This window comes from Octodon degus, unplaced genomic scaffold (assembly GCF_000260255.1).
Source record: "Octodon degus isolate 3935 unplaced genomic scaffold, OctDeg1.0 scaffold00409, whole genome shotgun sequence".
NCBI lineage: Eukaryota > Metazoa > Chordata > Mammalia > Rodentia > Octodontidae > Octodon > Octodon degus.
The window spans coordinates 302,425-321,439 of record NW_004524985.1 but is presented as its reverse complement, the minus strand read 5'-3'; the positions used below and the strand labels follow the sequence as shown (position 1 = coordinate 321,439).

General features: G+C 41.2%; 1 protein-coding gene across 1 annotated transcript in view; it reads right to left on the bottom strand.

Moving 5' to 3' along the window:
* Positions 1 to 19,015, bottom strand: part of Lrrk2 (leucine rich repeat kinase 2) — a 155,425-nt gene that overhangs the window by 129,976 nt on the left and 6,434 nt on the right. Inside the window, exons 4-10 of the mRNA XM_023708602.1 lie at positions 16,991 to 17,079; positions 13,357 to 13,491; positions 10,600 to 10,734; positions 8,073 to 8,204; positions 3,803 to 3,922; positions 2,758 to 2,903; positions 2,587 to 2,666 (exon numbers count right to left, since the gene is read on the bottom strand). Coding sequence (XP_023564370.1) covers positions 2,587 to 2,666; positions 2,758 to 2,903; positions 3,803 to 3,922; positions 8,073 to 8,204; positions 10,600 to 10,734; positions 13,357 to 13,491; positions 16,991 to 17,079 — 837 coding nt within the window. The remainder of the gene's footprint in view (positions 1 to 2,586; positions 2,667 to 2,757; positions 2,904 to 3,802; positions 3,923 to 8,072; positions 8,205 to 10,599; positions 10,735 to 13,356; positions 13,492 to 16,990; positions 17,080 to 19,015) is intronic.

The window sequence follows — 19,015 nt, the reverse complement described above, 5'->3', positions numbered from 1 at the left end:
CAAGTACAAAGATGGAAGCTGTGGCATTAGTATTTCTGTGTTTCTTAAAAGCTAAGAAGCAGGGAAAATGCTCAGCAGATACATAAAAAGATTCTCTTAGGAAAAAGATGAAGTGTGAAAAATAAGATAATAGGATAATGGAAACAGAAAGGAGAAATCATAAACCATAAAGCAACGTAAATGCATGTCCAGGAGCCGGGGATGGCTCAGCAGCAGAGCGCCTGCCTCGAAAGCATGATTCTGAGTACAGTTTCTGGCAAGCGCATGGAATCCCCCAAAAAATGCATGCTCACAGATGTATTTTCTTTTAATATTATTTTAAGAATCTCTGATGAGGGATTGAGAGATAGCTCAGCAGTCTAAGCACCTGCCTGGCAAGCGCAAGGACCTGAGTTCGATCCCGGCATCACATGCTGAGCCGGCCCCATGTGCCGAGCTGGCCACCCCTGTAATCCCAGCACTGGGGAGGCTGAATAGAAGGATCACTACAAGTCCAAGCTGCATAGTGTGACTCTATACCAAATAAACATATAGATTTTAAAAATTAAATTAAAATCTATGAATATTGAAGAATAGGATTATAATGAACCGAAATTTATAAAATACAACATGAATCTGCCTTAACCTAAGTTCTTAAAAGAACACTGATCATTGTAGGATTACTCTGAGGCTGGTTTAACGTATAGTTTTCAAAACAATTAGTTTCTCTTAAAATGGAAATGTTTAATTAAATAGCATCTGTTTCATCAGCTTCCATCTTATTGGCAGTGGGTCTTTGTGCAAATAGGCTGTCAGGATTCCAGATGTCAGATACTACCATTTGAGTTTCCAAAGTAAATCGTTGTTTAAAATATATTCCAATTTTTAAATGTTTTTATGATATTCTGTAGGGACTTAAAGTTCAACATATCAATACTTGATGAAAAATACCTGTTCCTTATTACGCCTAAGATATTTGATATGCAGACAGATAGTGAGGTTAAGCTTAACAGCCTAAGTTGTATGGCAATAACAATAAACTTGTTTTCTGGATGGTTCACAACCTAAGTTTGCAGACCAAAATTAGAGAAAAAGGAGGGCCACAAGGAAAGCCAACATTTTGGCCCTAGCCTTCCAAGGTCACTTAAGACTCAGGACATATGAGAACTTGTACTGTAACATCATGTAACTCAGTAGTGTCCCAAATTTTCTGATCAAGGAGATTATGGGGCCAAAGAGGAAAGTGATCAATGATGTAGCATGTGCCTGAGGAGAGTCACATGGAAAGAAAACATTCTCTCAGGCTTTCACAGAGAGCACATTGGCCAAGCAATGGCCATGACTCATCCACATGGCTGACACTGACAAAGGTTCTACAATCTGAGGTACAGGATCTCAGGATAAATCCTGAGGGGATTTCACTGACCTTATCAGACCCAAAAGCTACAACTCTTGTTGCATAGGTCTTGCTTTACCTTGGTCTTAACCATCCAGCAGAAAAGTATAAAAACGAAATATAAGAAGTAAAGCCATGCTGTTATGTTGAGCTGTGGGGGACTCTGGTCAACAATTTCTGACATTGCCAGTCAAGCGGAAGACCCAATACTATTATGGACTACTGGACTCCTTTAGAATATTTTGCTGAGTTTACACACCTATAATATTCAAATAATGGAACTTAACCAAAAAAGGGGATACAGATGAATGTCCATTTTGCATCTGTGTATTCAAAGTGGTTAGGACAGATATATAGTTACATTCTCTTAATGAATAGAGTGATTTGTTCTAATGGTGTTAGGATATCATGTCCATGTCTTGTACAGCACTTAACCACTAGGAAGAATGTATGCAATGTGTTAATTATTGAAACTGTCCTACCAATTTGATTTGAAACTGTCTCATTGCTATTTATCAATAAAATTATGGGAAAAAAATTAAAAATAAAAAACCAAAGTAAATCATTGGTATTTTAAGTCCCAGGGAACCCAGAGCAAGGCACACACATCAGCACTGCCACTGAACGTGAAGAAACATGGGCCAGAGGCAAATCTGATGCACAGGAAACCCCAGCTTCTCATCTGTGTATGGGGAAGAACGCAGCCGTAGGAAGCTGACACAGCCTGGGGCTCAGTCTCCTCACCAGCTGGCGACTTCAAACAACCCTCTCAGGAGAAGATAGAAGCTGCTACAGCAGGTGGGAATGCACAGCAGGAGGTTTCTAACCAGATCTAATTCCTGATCCCTGCTGACTAGTGACCATGGTAGAAAGAGTCCCAGACTGTTCTGCAATCCCTGACACCTAAAAGGAATGAATAGGCCATTTTCCCACCATCCGCAAGAAAACAGATTCTTCCTCCACAATTCACAATTCACTGAGCTCCTCGCCCACCAGCATCTCAGGAATGACTGGACACAACACCTTTCCTAACTATTGAGAGCGGGGGACCCTAACTACTACATACTCACTACTAATACCCGGCAACAATTAAGGCACACACATCTACACTGAAATATTCCTAACAGTGCAAGCTATGATGGAGGTATTTCATATGTATTGATTCAAAACATAATGGAGAACTTGAACGGCATAAAATCAGAGCTACTGACTGGCCATCTTCATCTCCAATCTTCTGGTGTAAGCTGTTCTGGTACATGAGGAGGTTAGCGAGTGCCCAGCATGCAGCCTCCTGGAGGGGAGAGGAGAAAAAGACTCTTGTCAGCTGGGATCGGACTAGCAAGCATGGAGGTGAATAACTGGGGTAGTTGTGAAAGCCCAACCTGCACGCGCTGGTTCTTCCTGTGCCACGTTAGTGCCCTGTAACAGGCTTCCAGCCAAAACAGTTTCTCTTCCCCCTCTTCCTCCTCCTCATTCTCCTGGTTCTCATTCCTCTCCTCTAAGTCTTGATTTAAGAAAATGGTCTCAGCTTGAAAAATGTAAAAAAAAAAAAAAATACATATTACTCATATATGCATAACTCGCCCACAGTTTGAATAAACATTCTAAATCCATATTTTGAATTTTTTTTTTTTATTTAGTACAGCGTCAACAGGGTCTCACTACACAGACTAGACTCGCAGGGATCCACCTGTGTTCAGCCTCCCCAGAGCTGGGATTACAGGTGCGCGCCACCATGCCCAGTCTCAGTTGCTGTCTCAGTGCATCTTGGGGGTGGGGCTGGCACAGCACTCTGAGGATTGAACCCTGGCCATTGTGTCTGCCTAAGCAGTTCCTTTAATCCACTGAGCTATTTGGCCGGCCCTGCATAATCTGAAATCTTATCAAAGAGTAAGGTATTCTTTAGTAGGAGCCTTGGTTAATTATAAAGTAATTTTAAATATATTATACAAGTCATAATAATACTCCTATTCCATACAGAAAAATGGTAAAGTGAGGAAGAGGGTATCAAAAAAAAAAAATCAACTAGAAGAGGATTAGATGACAAAAATGAAACCAATGATGCCAAGCAAACCCTGCGTGAGCAAGGAGGCCCATACTTCTTAGAAAATACCTTCTACTGGAAAATGAGTTACATTAGGACAGAAGAGGTATTCAGTGCTCTTTTTCTGCATGAAGTTCTCATTCTAATGCTAGCAGTCAACATCAAATGCAAAGCTAGGGATTTTCTTTGTAGGGTGTATGCCTTAGCTGAGTGGTCAAGCACTGCCAAGCATGCACGAGGCCCTGGATTCAGCAACCCGAACCACCCAGCGGAAGTCTTCCTTGAGCCAGGGTTGTAGCTCAGCGGCACGGCACCTGCCTGGCAAGCGCAAGCTCCTGAGTTGGATTCCTGGGACCGAAAAACGTTCTTTGTACGCTACTTACTGAGGAGTGCTAAGCAGCTCAGAGCCGAGGTCTGCAGCTCTGCGTTCTCCGGGTACTGCTGCACGGCTTTCACCACGAACACGTGGACCTCATTTAATACCAGGATATTGAAAAAATTGCCTAAAAGATAATGGAGACATTACCTAAATTCTCCCCCACAGAATTACAGTGTCTCTAATATATAATGGCATTTAAATTAATAAATTGGAGTAGGCATGACCATCTTAAAGACATTAAAACCTATGCTTACTTTAATCCAACTATCTTAATACGATGTTTTGCCCATGATGTCATTTATATACTTTAATTATACAATAGAAACACATGAGAAAAATAATGGGAGTTGCTGTTCTTTCACCACTGGGGCTTTTGCCTATGCCCCATCATCATCCTAGAAAGATGATGAGACATCGATTCTCTGATACCTACAATACCCACTGCATGAAATTACTTTCCTGCTTTCTGAAAGATGCTGATTACTTGTAAAAACTCATTATTTAATCCTTTTGCTAAAGCACCTTTTTCATTCAAAGAAATGAAAGAGTTCTGGAGTCTACCCCTTACTATTTGATCTTGTGTATGGTTATCCTAGAAAAAAATTATTTACCACCTCTCATTCCCCTAAGGAAAAAGTCTCCTAACTTTTTATACTCAGTCTTATCATCCAAGACTAAGTCTTCCTGAGGAAAGAATGTGGATGTCAGATTCCAGAAAGATGTGACTCCTTCTTTGGAGTTCAGTTGTCACTAACAGTCACCAGGGTGCCTTCTAAAAGAATAAAACTCCTGGGCCCCAGAGTGGGAGTGGGGGTGGGGGTGGGGGAGGGTAAGCTACCCCCCACCACAGAACGTCTGAGGCCCAAAGTCAATGTCTTGCACTGGCCTCAAAGTTCCAAGGCGGGTTAGCCAGCTGAGCTCCTCTCACCCTCACCCCACTGCACCCCTCACCCCAAGCAAGGTTCCCTGGAGGGTCCTTTCCACAAGTCCTCCCCTCCTCTTCCCAACTGAGGTAAACTGGGGCTGCCTCTGCTGCTCCCCCGCTTACTCCCGTGTCCCTGGCACCAGCTACCTGACCACTGACCAGCAGGTGGCCCTGGGCAAACACGGCAGGACTGGCCTTGCTGTCAGACCACTCGGTGAAAGTTATCAGAAATCATTTATTCATGTAAACGTGCTAAGCCCATAATTACATAATCTGACAAACATGTTAAATAGTTATGGAGCATCTTTAGGTTTTGATTTTAGTGGTAAAGAAGTTAAAAGTTTTGCCTTTTGAAGTATAACAGAAATTCTGTAGTCATCAAAGAAAACTCAAGAGATGAGAGAAAAAAGCACCTTCATCTGAAGACCAAATTGAAGGCTTTTCACTCTTCACACAATTACAGACTAATGTGCACTTATACAGGACACGACCCTTTCATGCTTTAACTTCCATAGTACAACCTTAAGCCCCTCTGATGTACCATTATATACCTATTTGAGAAACCATTTGCAAAGCAAGCCACTTTTTTCTCTTGCCCTTCTTTTTGTTGTTTTATTTGTTTTAGATTTGTTTGACTGGTTGGCTTTCGTTAGTTTTGGAGACAAGGCCTTTCTGTACAACATAGTCCAGGCTGGCCTTAAACTCGCTATGTGTGATGGCTTGGGTCTAGATGTCCCTGGAAGCCTCATGCAGTCAAGGGGGGCAGGATTTTGGAGGCAGCTAAATCTAGAGTTGATGCCTGATTCAGGATCCAGTGCTGGGATTAAGGGTGTGAGTGCTACAGCCGTCCTAGCACAGGCAGCCTGCAGAAGATACAAGGGAGGGAGGGAGGGAAGCTGTTTCTTTCCCTCCTCCTTCCCCTCCTCCTTCCCCTCCTCTCTCCTCCTCTCCCCTCCCCTCTCCCCTCTTCTTTTTCTGTCTGCCACTGCCCCTGTGCCATGTTACCCTGCCTTGGGGCCAGCAGATTATGGATTGAAACCTCTACAAACTGTGAGCTAAATAAATCTTTCCTCCCTTAACTTTGGCTATAGGGTACTTTGTCTCAGCAATGAGAGAAAAGTAACTAAGTCACCACGTCGCCCAGGTTGGTCGGGAAGTCAAGATCCTCCTGCCTCAGCCTCCTAGTTCAAGGACTATAGATGTGCACCACCACACTTGGCCTCCTCTCACTCATTTCAAAGAATTAAGGTGAATTTGCATTTTTAATTTAATACGTGCAAGCTGGAACGAGACCGTGGAAAACAGGCGAGTGGACATTAGGCATGCTGTCCTAATAGCTAGCTTAGCAAATCACCTTCTGGGCTTTGTGAAAATGTTCTCAGGTATCATCCAGTTGGTACAACTGTGTCCTTCACAAAAACATGTGTTAAAGTCCTATTTGACAAATATAAAATAGTGCTGGCTGTGCTGGCCTACCCCTGAGGATCGAGTGAGTTCAAGACCAGCCTGAACTACGTAGCCCTGTCTCAAACAAGCAGAAAGATCAAATAGTAAGTAGCTACCATGTTGGAAAAAAGAATGCTTTGTTGTCAATGTTGTTTAGAATTTTTTAATTTAAATTTATTTTTAACTGAAGCATAAAAATTATATGTATCTCTGGGGTAATGTGATATTTCAATATATGTATATATTAGCTACTGTTTCTCTTCAGCTCTGTACTAGTAATTCTGGGTCATGCATGATGACAGAAAATGAAATACAGGCCATACTAAGAGGAAAGAAAAAACTCAAATCACTTCTACTTCTTCATGCAATTATAGTTCAAAATTCTAATTTTAAAAAAGAGATATCATTTATAATAATAACAAAAGCTAAATATCCAAAAATAACTGAAAATGATGTATGAGACTTTAATGGAATAATCATAATGTAAAAATGTCATTTATTCTCACAGTGATCTGTGTGATGGTACGTTTCTAGTCAATATCCTATTGCAGTGTTAAATTGGACAAGTAAATTCTAAAATTCATATGGAATAATAAAGGCCCATCAAAAAGCCAAGATGTTCTACCAGAACAGGACCTGACCCATTTCCACCATGACTAAAACAGAACGATATTGATTTGGACAAATCAATTAATCAACAGAAACACGCATATATAGTTAGTATCCCACACTACTTGGAAATGGGAGAACATATATTATATTACATCCTGTTATGATAGTAACTAGCCATATTAAAACAAGAAAAAAGGGAGGTTAAGTTCTTTACCAAAAAACTAAATTATAATACTTTAGTACTCTAATGAGAAAAGCTATTGGGGGAAATATAGAATATATTTACTACCTTAGCAAAAGGTTTTATTAACAAAATGTATACCCACAAAAATCAATCACAAAGCAATTAAATTTAGCTATATTACAAAAATTGCCATAAAGATGGTGAAAGGACAGGTTATAAAGCCAGAGAGGTTCTCCAAAAACCAAAATATTCTTACCCAGAATCAATTTTTATAAGACCGTCCTATTGAAAATGGATACAACTTTGGTGCTTTCTACTTTCACAAAGTAGAAAGCACCAAAAGCAATGAAACATGTGAAAAACTACTCAGTCTTGGATTCACATAGCAAGAGAGTACAGTAGCATAAAATAAAGAATTCAAATGTGCATATATAGAAAAATCATAAATAAATTGTGGCATATCTATGTAATAGATTATTACACATAACTATATGCAAAAATACTTACGATACTTATAAACGCAGCCCATGTCTTAAAACTACAGAAGACAACATAGAATATGATTTCTTTTTGGTGATTTACACACAGAAAAATAATCACACATGAACAATTTTAAGGAAACAGGAAAAGATAGTGAAAGTATATTTAAAATGGGAAAGCTTCATAAATCACCAGGATGGAGAGTGTTCGCCTTCATAAACAAGGACAGGAAGGAGCCTTTCCAGCCCTGGCCGCACACCAATGCTAAAGTTAGGTGCCAAATTCTTTGGTTTCTGCTTCACACTTTCTACATAAATTACACTTGTTCTTTTTTAGGTATCAGCTGTTACACAATTACATTTTAAGTGCAGATCTAAAAATAAGACACTCCTTTAGAACCACTTCTTCCCCAAAAAGTAAGATTAAGACGTCTCTTACAGTCCACAGATCTATCGCTACTACTCCTTTCAAAAGCCCATCTGTGTGTGACAGAATAGTTCACCGCTTTAAAGCGACCCCCGCCAACCCACCTCGGTACTCTACCTGCCTATTCATCACCGGGCAATGCACACGTGCTGCAGGGACTCACGCTGTGCAGACGGTGACAATACGTAGGCCAGAACTCACCCAGCGTAAGCTTGTGCAGCAAGCAGCAGCTCACTTCTTGAATTTTTTCATTGACAGGGAATGTTTTCATCGCTTCCACAACAATATTGTAACATCTGACGTTGCCACTCATGAGGACTTCAACATTATTGCCTAAATGGAAAGAAATCACAATTATGATAGGGCAAGAATTTCCTTCTTTCAAATGTGCCTAAAACATATCTTATATAGATTGTTAACATATAGCAGCAGAATGTCTACATTTCTGAACTTAAATAACACGTTCCATCAAACAGCTATGAAAACGCTATGCTGTCTGTTGCTAACACGATGGAATGTGGAACTCATCTTTGGCATTAAGGAAACGTTTCTTTAATCCTGTTTGTTGGCTTAAAATTCTATGATAAAGAAGAAATTTTCTTCCTAAGAGGCTGTTGTGTAATGGCTTTTGTATTGGTTCTTTTCTTCACACCCCAAGGAAAGTCAAAACTACGTCACATAAGGGAACTGCTAAAATCAGCTCAGATCTATTTCCTCCATCCCAAAAGAACATCCCGAGTAGGAGGCAGGAAATTCGAGCTTCCTGCAGGCGTCTGGAGAGATGCAGGAGGCACTGGGGAGGGAGAAGGGAATTACAGCATTAAAATATACGTAAGTGAAGCAGAAGAGAAGAAAACAATCCACTGGGACAGCTCAGTAAAGAGTGAGCTGTGAACCTACACAAAGAAATTACATCTCTAAAAAAGAAAATCTCTTTACTTCTTTTTTTCCTAGCAGAGCTGAAACTAACCATTTTCTCAAAAATATTTTTTAATGTTTAAATTGTATTTTACAACACAATCATCTGCTTTGCTGCAGAAGTGAGGCAGGATTTGCACTGACTGAAATGCGCCAAGAAAAAAAAAAGAAAAAGAAAAAGAAAAAGAAATGTGTGCCTGCAATGTAGAGTCAGCGTCTAAAACTGGATTTCTTCATCTTGAACTGCAGCTTCTGTGACCTTCGTATTATGAATCAACACATTTTAACTGGAGTTATGTCTGATGTGGGTGGAAAACAATGAATTCCAAAAGCAGCTGGCCTAAAATAGGTAAATAGTGAATAAAATACAACCCAGGAAGAGGACAGCGAAGAACATGTTCAGCGCGTGGGCAGCGGTGACTTGAAGCACAGCAGTAAGGTCACTGTTATTATTCAACCTCAGCCACATTCGAGAGCTTAATTTCCTGCGGATGAGAAAACCTCACACTTTCATAAACAACACCAAGACGTTCTTTCACAAGGGCGTCTGGTTTTTGAGTCTGCTGCAGCGAAGCCCTGAATCTTCAGAAAGCTGTGCTGATTCCCACATCTGAAGCTAAATGAACATAAACATAGGCCACGCATGTCAGCATCTTGAGTCCTCGGGCTGGGAATGATTTCAGCACACTCGGTCTACACCAGGTGCGCTTTCCTATGATCTCACTCACTTAATCCTGAAAACAACTCACGGTGTCCGAGGACAAAAGCATGGCCAGTCAGATGCGTGCATGTATCTTGTACAAATCCACACAGGGAATACGTGAACTATGAAGCATCACTGTGCACTTCAAAACCAGAATGGGAGCGGTTTTTTCTGATTTGTTTGTATATGTGAAAAAAGAATGGCTAGATTTCAAAGTGTCGCTAAGGTGCTTGCCGAGAATCCAAGAAGATCAGGCTCTTCCGTGAGACTTTCCAGGCCTTTCGTGAGCTCACTGCCTCCTTAGCCTCGGCCATGGATGCTTACCAAGCCCTCCTGCTGCCCACATCAGTGAAACAAATGCAGATGCTGGGAAGGTGAGCGCATAGAGGCACGCGTGTGCGTCTACGCTGTTGCACACACTTCTCTCTCGCTCCAGCAGCTTTGCACACGCATGGACACACTGCACACATTCATTTCCTTTCATCTCACGCATCCCCATACGCGAAGTTCTCCCATCACTCAGGCCTCTGCCACGGGCTCTTGCTGCCTCTCTATTCTCCTAACTCTAGCTCCTCTGGGCATCACTTGCCTTCAACGCACTCCAACCTATCAGGTATTTACCTGAACCGCCCCCCCCATGCCAAGAACCCCCAAAAAGGCTAGGAACAGGCTCAGATTTTCCACTCTTGATTCCGCAGCAAACAAGTCCAGAGTCCCAAAACAGACCCAATAAATATAATTAAATTGACGAATGAATTTGCCATCTGCAAGTCTAAAAAATGTTTTCAAAACATGTTCAGAAAAGAGATATAAGGACCAGTGAGACAGCTAAGCAGACTAAGCATCTGCTTAGGCAAACACGGGGACCAGTGTGTGGTCCCCGGCACCACATTCAGTGCTGGCTCCTGCCCTCGAGTGTGCTGAGCTGGCCACGAGTCTGGGCATGGTGGCACACGCCTGTAATCCCAGCACTGGGGAGGCTGTAAACAGGAGGATCACTACGAGTCCGAGCTGCGTAGTGAGACCCTGTACCACATACATTAAAAGAAAGGAGACATATTGTAATTTTTCACAAGCAAGAAGAAATCATGCACACAGGCTACTCACAGGAGGCTGCTAGGGAATGCAAACAGTGCAGTACATGAAGCACAATTTCCTCTTCAGCTTTAAAATTGTTTAGTGCATTTAGCAGTATCATATAATCTTTGTTCTCAACAAATTCGGTCAGTTGTTCCTCAGAAACTAAAAAGAAAATGAAAGAAAAGACATTGTGTAAATTTTAAAAATTATGTAAAACTTATTCAAAAGTAGATTCATGATAGTTGCATGAGACACAGCAAATGCAATCTACTCAGATAAAAACAAGGTTTTGCAAAAAGCCCTTCCTAAGATTTCCACATTAGGTAAACAAGCTATTAGTTTGAAAGCAATTTCATTTTTTCCTCATATTAATTATATTATATTTTGAAGTTCAGAGATGCCAGTTACCACACATTCGCAGAAAAAACATAATGATTTCCCAGAGAAAACTAGTCAGTGCCAATACACAGGGCCTGCTGGAAATAAAAATTTCATAATATTTAAGAGAAAGGGGCTAATGGTAGACCCGCAGGGCAGCACGACCAAATAAAAGTAAAAGTCGTGAACTTTGGCTAATGACAAGTAATTAGACTTGGAAACACTGCCTTAATGGCTTTCTCTCAGAGGAAAAAAAAATCATCACGACTAATTTTCATAATTAAAGTTTTTTGATCAAGTCAGTGAGTTTCATTTGGAATTTCATTGCATGAGAACCTCAAAAATGTGTATAAAAAGTCTGGTTTACTTAGCTTGAAAATGGTGCCAACCAAAATGTTACAAAATGCAGCATTCTTTGTGATCCAGATTAATTTTATAAATTTTATACTAATGTGTCCATATAATGTAATGTGAAGTTGGTTAGATTCTTCTAATTAACAAGAGAAACTATAGAACTATTTCATTTCATAGTAGTTTCCACAGCATATTTTCAATTTTGAACATTAATTTTATTAACTAACATTGTAAAAATTAAACTTAGTATTAGTGAGTCTCCTAGAAAAACCAGAAAATTTTCCTCTTTACATTTTTTTCCCTCTTTACATTAATAGTCTAATACTCTCCACATCTCCACATTGATAATCTTTCTACTAGATTTTGGGGGTTCCATCTTGTTGATACTGGGGATCCAACCCATGATGTCCACGCCCTCAGCTGTGAAGCTGAGCTCCACCTCAGCTTTTTTTACTTTTTTTTGCAGAACCGGGGATTGAACTCAGATCCTTGCGTTTGCCAGTCAAGAGCTTATCCTACTGAGCCATCTCCCCGACCCCCTTACTTTTTATTTTTTTGAACAAAATCTCTGTATTGCTGAGTCGCCCAGGCTGGGCTCAAACTGGTGGCCCTCCTGCTGTTGCCCCCTAGAGTGCAGGATGACAGCAGGCAGCTCCACACCTGGATTAAGGTCCTCCTTTGTGCCCTGCCCTGGTCCGTCTCCATAGGTCCTGGAGGGGCAGCACAGGCCGGGAACAGCAGCCATGCTCTTCTTCACGAACAAGAATGTGCCCCTCAGCGGCATCTCTGAGGACTACAGGCCCTTCCTGACAGCAGACCTCAAACTTCATCCTGCCCAAATCTTATCAAATGCTCGGTTGCAAGATACAACATTTCCAGAAAAGTCTTGGAAGACACAAAGTTCTTCTGTCCCCTGCTCACAGTAGTAAGCTATCTTTGCTGCTAAGCGCCTTCACCATGGGGCTGGGCCCCAGGGACACGATGTTCTGGCTATTCAGATTCATTTTCACTGACATACACGTGTACTCCTCACAAAATGTGCTTATTGTCTCATCTAGGGAAACCCCGGGAGGATTTTCTCAGCTCTCCCACAAGTCAGATTGCTTCTTCTGAGTTTACTTTTATTCAAAAAAAAAACCTTTATAACTAACATTTATCTGTTTTCAAACAGCCAAGTTTCTGGCCCATCTCCTTGCAAATATACAAAAAGTTTAAAAAAAAATTGCAAGCTTGACTTAACTTTCTTAGTTTCCTTTATCCACTTTCCCATCCATTTTTCTCTGCTGTATATTCCTTTCGGAATCATGCAGGGTGTTAAACCCTAGCAGATAGTCTCTCTCATTTCTGGAGCTACCAGGAATTAGAAGGGTAAACAAATATTGAAAACAGAGCCTGCATAAGCCGTGCTGATTCCGAGCTCTGACACAGTTCTTCTCGGAATGATGCAAAAGGGACTCCCAAAACCAGTACTGTCACTAACCTCGGGCCCTCAGGCAAACCACTCACTCCTCTGACCCATTTCCTCCTCAAGCCGGTTGGAGGACTGAATAGAGATTCCAACCAACTCTAAAATAACATAGTAATCACTATTATCAATCTTAGGGCAATGCTGTGACATACGCAGAAGTCTTTTTCCGAAGGGAAATTTTGTCAACCTCCTGTTTCTTCATACAGAGCCTCTGGCATTTCTAAAAATCTCCAGCGATGTCTGAAAACCATAAACCCACACTTAACCTATGCTTGGCTTCACAGTTTTATTTTTCTTTCTTGACACCCACACAATCCGCTTTTCAAACTGAATCTTGTGCAAAGCAATGAAAGAAATGCTACTGCAATGGCAAGATTTATGGCCTATGAGTGAAATTCACTCCATAGGAACAAGCAAGATTTCTGAACTTCAGTTAAATGAATTTCATTATTTACCCTTGACAGACAGCTCTCACTCATTAACCAATAGTATGATTTTAGATACCTCTTTCTTATCATAATTATGTCCCACATGTCCCATGACTATAAATTTGTCAAAATAAAAATTTGACAGATGTTTAGTACCAGTTTCAAACAGCACATGTAAAGCTTTGCATCCCAGTTTCTGGACTTCATCATTGCTTGAAAACATGTTCATGGCATCAAAAATTAACAAGAAAATATCACTGTCTTCATGCAGTATCAGCAGCGTGATTTTTCCTATTAAGAAGAGAAGAAAATGTCCTCAGCACGTAGCTGCTACACCAGTCGGAGCAGTGACATTTACACAGTGGCCATGAATCATTTGTGTGCTTTGATTTTTGGTAGGCCACTTAATTTCCCAAACGCTAGCCCTGTCAAACTCTAAGGGTCCTTCTAAGTGAGGGAATTTCCTCACTCAGTTTATTGTTATTTTGATTGTCAGGACACATAAAACCTACACTTCTTGGCCTACCCTCCTGAAACAAATCTCTACCCATATGGCAAACATTGCCCTCTGACTAGTACATGGGGTCCCCACTCCAGACTACTTCTTAGCTCAGTCTTCATGAGTGACATCAGCATCTAACAGTTTCTCAGAAAGTAATTACCAAGTTGCCTTCCTTCTGTCATCCCAGCTTAGCCAACAAATCAACTCATTACCAAGCCTCCAAGAGTCATCTCCTAGTATCTCAAAAACACCTTTTATAACAAGACCCTTTCATGCCTATGATGTTCAGAAGCCTAACATAGCTCACCTACAATGCTGACAACCAAGTGCCTTAATTTCTCTGCTTTGCACATACCTCTACCCACCCAGTTTATTCCCCTCATTCTACTTCTGAAAGACAAACGGGACTCTGTAATGTCCTGGCTGCCATCTCCCGAGGCCCTCTCTTTCCCCTTAGTGTGATCAACACAATCCTTCACAAAGTGGCCACATGGACCTCCGCAACCCACACCCTTCCATGCTTGTTTCAACTCCAAATGTGCTCAACTCCTTGCTCACCACCTGTAATGACTGATACACTGCGCCAACTTAAGAACTGAGAAGTTGAGAAGCTTAATAAGTGACTCAGCGGGGACCAGGGTCCTTGGAGCTCATGGGCAGATGGCCTGCATACAATATAAGGGAGGGAAAAAGGCTGTTCTCCCTTTTGCTCTTGCTGCTTTTGCTGTCTTCGGCCACTGGGCACTGTTGCCTCTGTGTCATGCCACCCTGCCTTGGAGCCAGCAGGTTATGGACTGAAACCTCCACGAACTACAAACTTTGGGTGTTGGATATTTTGTTCCAACAAGAAAAAAGTAAGACACCACCAAACTTTTTCAAACAGCCCTTTCCACTTGCCCTTTACTTTTTTCTTTTCTTTCTCTTTTGATTTTAAAGAGAAAAACAAAACAAAACAAAATAACAAGAACAAAGACAATAATAAAAAAGGCACATAAAACAGTAAAAATGGTATGGAATTTCAAAACAAGAATAGAAAACTAACAATGGCTGTTTTATTATATATTGTTACCCTCAAATTTGTTGCTAAGATTACCAGATGTATATATGCAACTTTACCTAACAAATTTCTGCCATAATTGGAGAAACAATGCCTATTCTGTAAAAAGAAAAAAAAAATGAAAGTGCTGGAACAGCAATGGGAGTTGTACATGCCCTTAGAGCACAACTGTGGCAGTTGTGGGTGGAAGCAGCCCACTAGCCACATTTAGTAGTGACCACATCCTGTGAGCTGCGTGCAACCCCAATTCAGCAATCACAGACTGAAAGGTGAACTTGGTTAACAACCACTTGGAGGCAGAGCTGGATGAAAGTGTAGGCAGGCCACGTCCACGCTCTTAATTCCTGTATAGCTTCCCAATGGTGCCACTCTTCCTATCTCTATTACAGTCCTTTTCTTATTAAATTTCAATTATTATTCCTCTAAATTCTTCAGTCCATCGAGGTGCCTGTGCGTCCACCAAAGCAATCACTAATTACGTGTCCAAACTCAAATTTAACTTCATTAAAATTAAACAAAATTAAAATTAAGGTTTTCATAATTCAAATCTTCATAAGCTACACATACCTATAAAGTATGGTATTGGGTGATCCAGATACTGAACATTTTTATCATTGCAAAAAGTTACACCAAGCAGCAAAACCAGTACTGTAACTAGCCATGTGCCTCAGGCAAACTGCTCCCTGCCCTGACCATTTCCTCCTCAAGCTGGTAGGAACTGCAAGAGTGGGAGAACGGTGCTTCATCTGCCTTGGACTCCTCCAACACCCAGGACAGCTGTATGTGCCCAGTAACTGTTAGATCAATTATTCAATAACCAGACAATAAAGGTGATTCACAAATCTGCCTCTTTAAAATCCATGTAAAACTTTCCTAATGGTCCAAACATTGTAATGTAATGAGGGAAAAATTAATTCATTTTCAGAACACAGGTCAAATCTCCTGTCTGCATGTTTGTGACTTTTATATTTTCTAGCATCGTGAGATTCTTTTCAGGTTCATAAATCCTTATCTTCTTGCCCATTGCCAAACAGGGCAGACAAAAAGAGAAGGAAGTGGAGGAGGCAGAGAAGACAAAGCCCCCCCAGTCACAAACCATAGTTAAAATGGTTAGCAGGGAATATTATTTTAATGGAAGGCTGAGGTCAAGGTCAGGTATGGCCCAGCCTTGCCCCTCTTCTTTCCCACACTGGTCTTCACCTTCTTTCGTCCTTCTCTCCTACACTCTTCCTTCACAGAGCCAACGAGGACATCCAAGTCCCTGCTACATGCCTAGCCTCTTCTGAGACCTCCCAGGCTCTGCAGCTCCACACACAAAGCTCTCTTGACTCAAAACCCGGCCCTTTACATGGACAGATTCCTCCCGGCCCTTCCCAGTGAGGTCCCCAAGGAGTAGAATCTTGCTTCTCAGAACTGTGGGACCTCAAGAGGCCACCACAACATGGCCACAGCCTGGACACCCCAGCAGTATTCTTTATTGAGGTCCTTTATCTTCCAGGCAGAAGATTGCCCAGGGAAAGAAGCCGACACCTGCAGCGGACCCGGCCCTAAAGCAACTGCTCTCCGCATCATTACTTCTCCTTTGAAACCTGAAATTATGATGCACATCTCAAAGGAGGTCGGAGGATTAGATATTAAAAAGTATGTGCAGCTTTGTGAATTCTGACATCCAGCAAGCAGTCAGGAAGTAATGATATCTACTTTTTAAATATTTGTATTACAGCATACCCTGGAACATATATTTAATACCAAAGATGTGAATGGAGAAAGACCTAATAATGGCAAAGGCATGGCTGGTCATCAAGCTAGTGGGAAAGGAAGTATGGGACCACATTTCAGGAGCAAAGCTGGGGCTAGGAATAAAGATTTGGCAATAATATAGAGAAGATAATCTTTAAAACCAAGATATTGGTCAGGTGTGGTTGTACATGCCTGTAATTTGCAGCACTGAGGAAGCAGAGGCAGGACGATCACCATGAGTTCAAGGCCAACATGAATTATATGGAAGGACCCTGTCTCAATAATAATAATAATAATAATAATAATAATAACAAGATATTGGACAAGAATTTTGAGATATAATGTATACAGACAAGAGATAAGACAGAAACAAAAAACTTATTGTAACTCACTGATACTTAGTTCACATTATGCTGTGATTCTAATAAAATTAAAACATTTAATAGATTTTAAATATTTTCACTGAGTCACATTACCTATACGTGTATTACCTGAAGCGAGGAGGAGATCTAAGGCCTTGAGTCCAACCGTTGACAGGTTTACATTGGTGTGATGAACTGTTAGCATTTTAAGTATCAGTCTGGAGTTAGGATCAGAAATCAGTAAGAATAAAAGGTTATACTCAGAGGTTTTATGATATCTAACACAATATTCAGACACTAGTTTTCGCTCACTTATACTTCTATTATGTTCATTGGATGTGCTTCCCGATAGTGAAGTCCATGGGTTTTCATCTCCCAAAAACCTGAACCCGGCTTATAAGACGGACAGGTTGGCTGCGGTGTGGCTCAGTGGTACAGCACGGGTGGTCGTGGGGTCAATCTCAGTACCGGAGAGAGGAGGGGTAAAGGGAGGGAGAGGTGACAGAGACCAAGAGGCAGAAAACTAGCCTGATTTCTTGCTCTCTCTCTTTGAGACAGGGTTTTGCTGTGCAGCTCAGGCTAGCCTTGAGCTCACTCTGTCATCTTATTAAACTTACAACAATCCTCTTGCCTCAGTCTCCTCAGTGCTGGGATTACAGGCATGTGCCACCACACCCAGCTAATTACCTTGATGATAGCAAATATTTCACATGTGTATCAAGTCATCAACTTGTACAATATATATATATACACTATTTTTAATTGTCAACTATATTTCAATAAAGTAGGGGGAAAATAAGAAGAAACTTAGGCTGAGGGTGTAGCTCAGGGTTAAAATGTTTGTCTCCTACATATAAGACCCTGGATACAATACTCAGAAATGGAAAAAGAAAAAGAAGAAATGCATTTTTTAAAAAAAGTGAGTCAGAATTTTTTTGAGTCTCAATAAAAAAGTTATAAATACTGTTTTTTTCTTTGAAATATCCATATTGAATTACTATTTTCACCCAATTGATACTTCATAAAATATCAGGAAGAGTTCACATCAAGATCATTGCCGTGTGCCGGGGAGATGGCTCAGGGGAGTAAGTGCTTCCCTGGCAAGCGCAAGGGCCTGAGTTCAACCCCTGGTTCCACAAAACGAACAAACAAACAAACATCCTTACATATATGTCTGAAATTCTGAGAGATGGGTCTCTTACTATTTTGTAAGAGAGGGCCATGGATATAGCCCAGCGGCACAGCACCTGCCTGGCAAGTACAAAGTCCTGAGTTCAATTCCCAAAAAAAAGCACACTATTTTTAAGACAAAATATTATTTTACATTAGCTAAAGAACCAGGCACATACTATCAGGTGATTGGTTGAAATTCCTAAAATCTGAATCTGTTTTATCAGCCCCATGACGTAATCTTTAGGCTTCCCCTGTCCAGGGATGTTTGGCTTACACTGTAGGGGATGGCAGAGCTGGTGGCATCTACAGCTCCGTCTATGCCCTGAACTTTGTTATAGGACCTGCGATTGGCACAAGAGGAATGGAGACCCCTCTTTTCACCTTCTGCCAACTCTCCTCCCAACTTCTCTACACCAAGTTCACCATCCTCAACACCACCACAGAAGAAATTTCTTTTCTAGTACTGTAAATCTTTAGAGAGAGAAGGCCTTGAATACAGGGACGTATCTTCCACGGCAAATATCTGCGGAGCCGGCTGTGCTGGAAGACAGCCCTGCATCTGCCCTGCTCACAGCTCGGTTGCTGCCGGCTTACAGCAGGGCACAGGAAGGAATTCACGAATGGGAGGGAACGGATGAATGGACAAGCGAGCGAGCGAGGAACAGCTCCTCTAGAAATAAGTGCCATTAAAACAGGCAGATGGTTTGTACCGGACTAGGAATCCGATGAATGCTCTAGCACTCTTTCAGGTTACAGATTGACTAATCTTTGGGAATCTTGTAAATTTTCAAACAAACCAAGGGACATTTAAGGTTGCCTTTACTAGTTACAGACACACCATATTTGGGGTAATTCCTAACTAAATGTAAGAGACCCAACTCTCAGAATTTCAGACATATATGTAAGGATGAAAACATAGATTAATTATCAATATGCTTTTTCAGAACATACCCTGTGATAGTGGAAAATAAAGAACAGCAA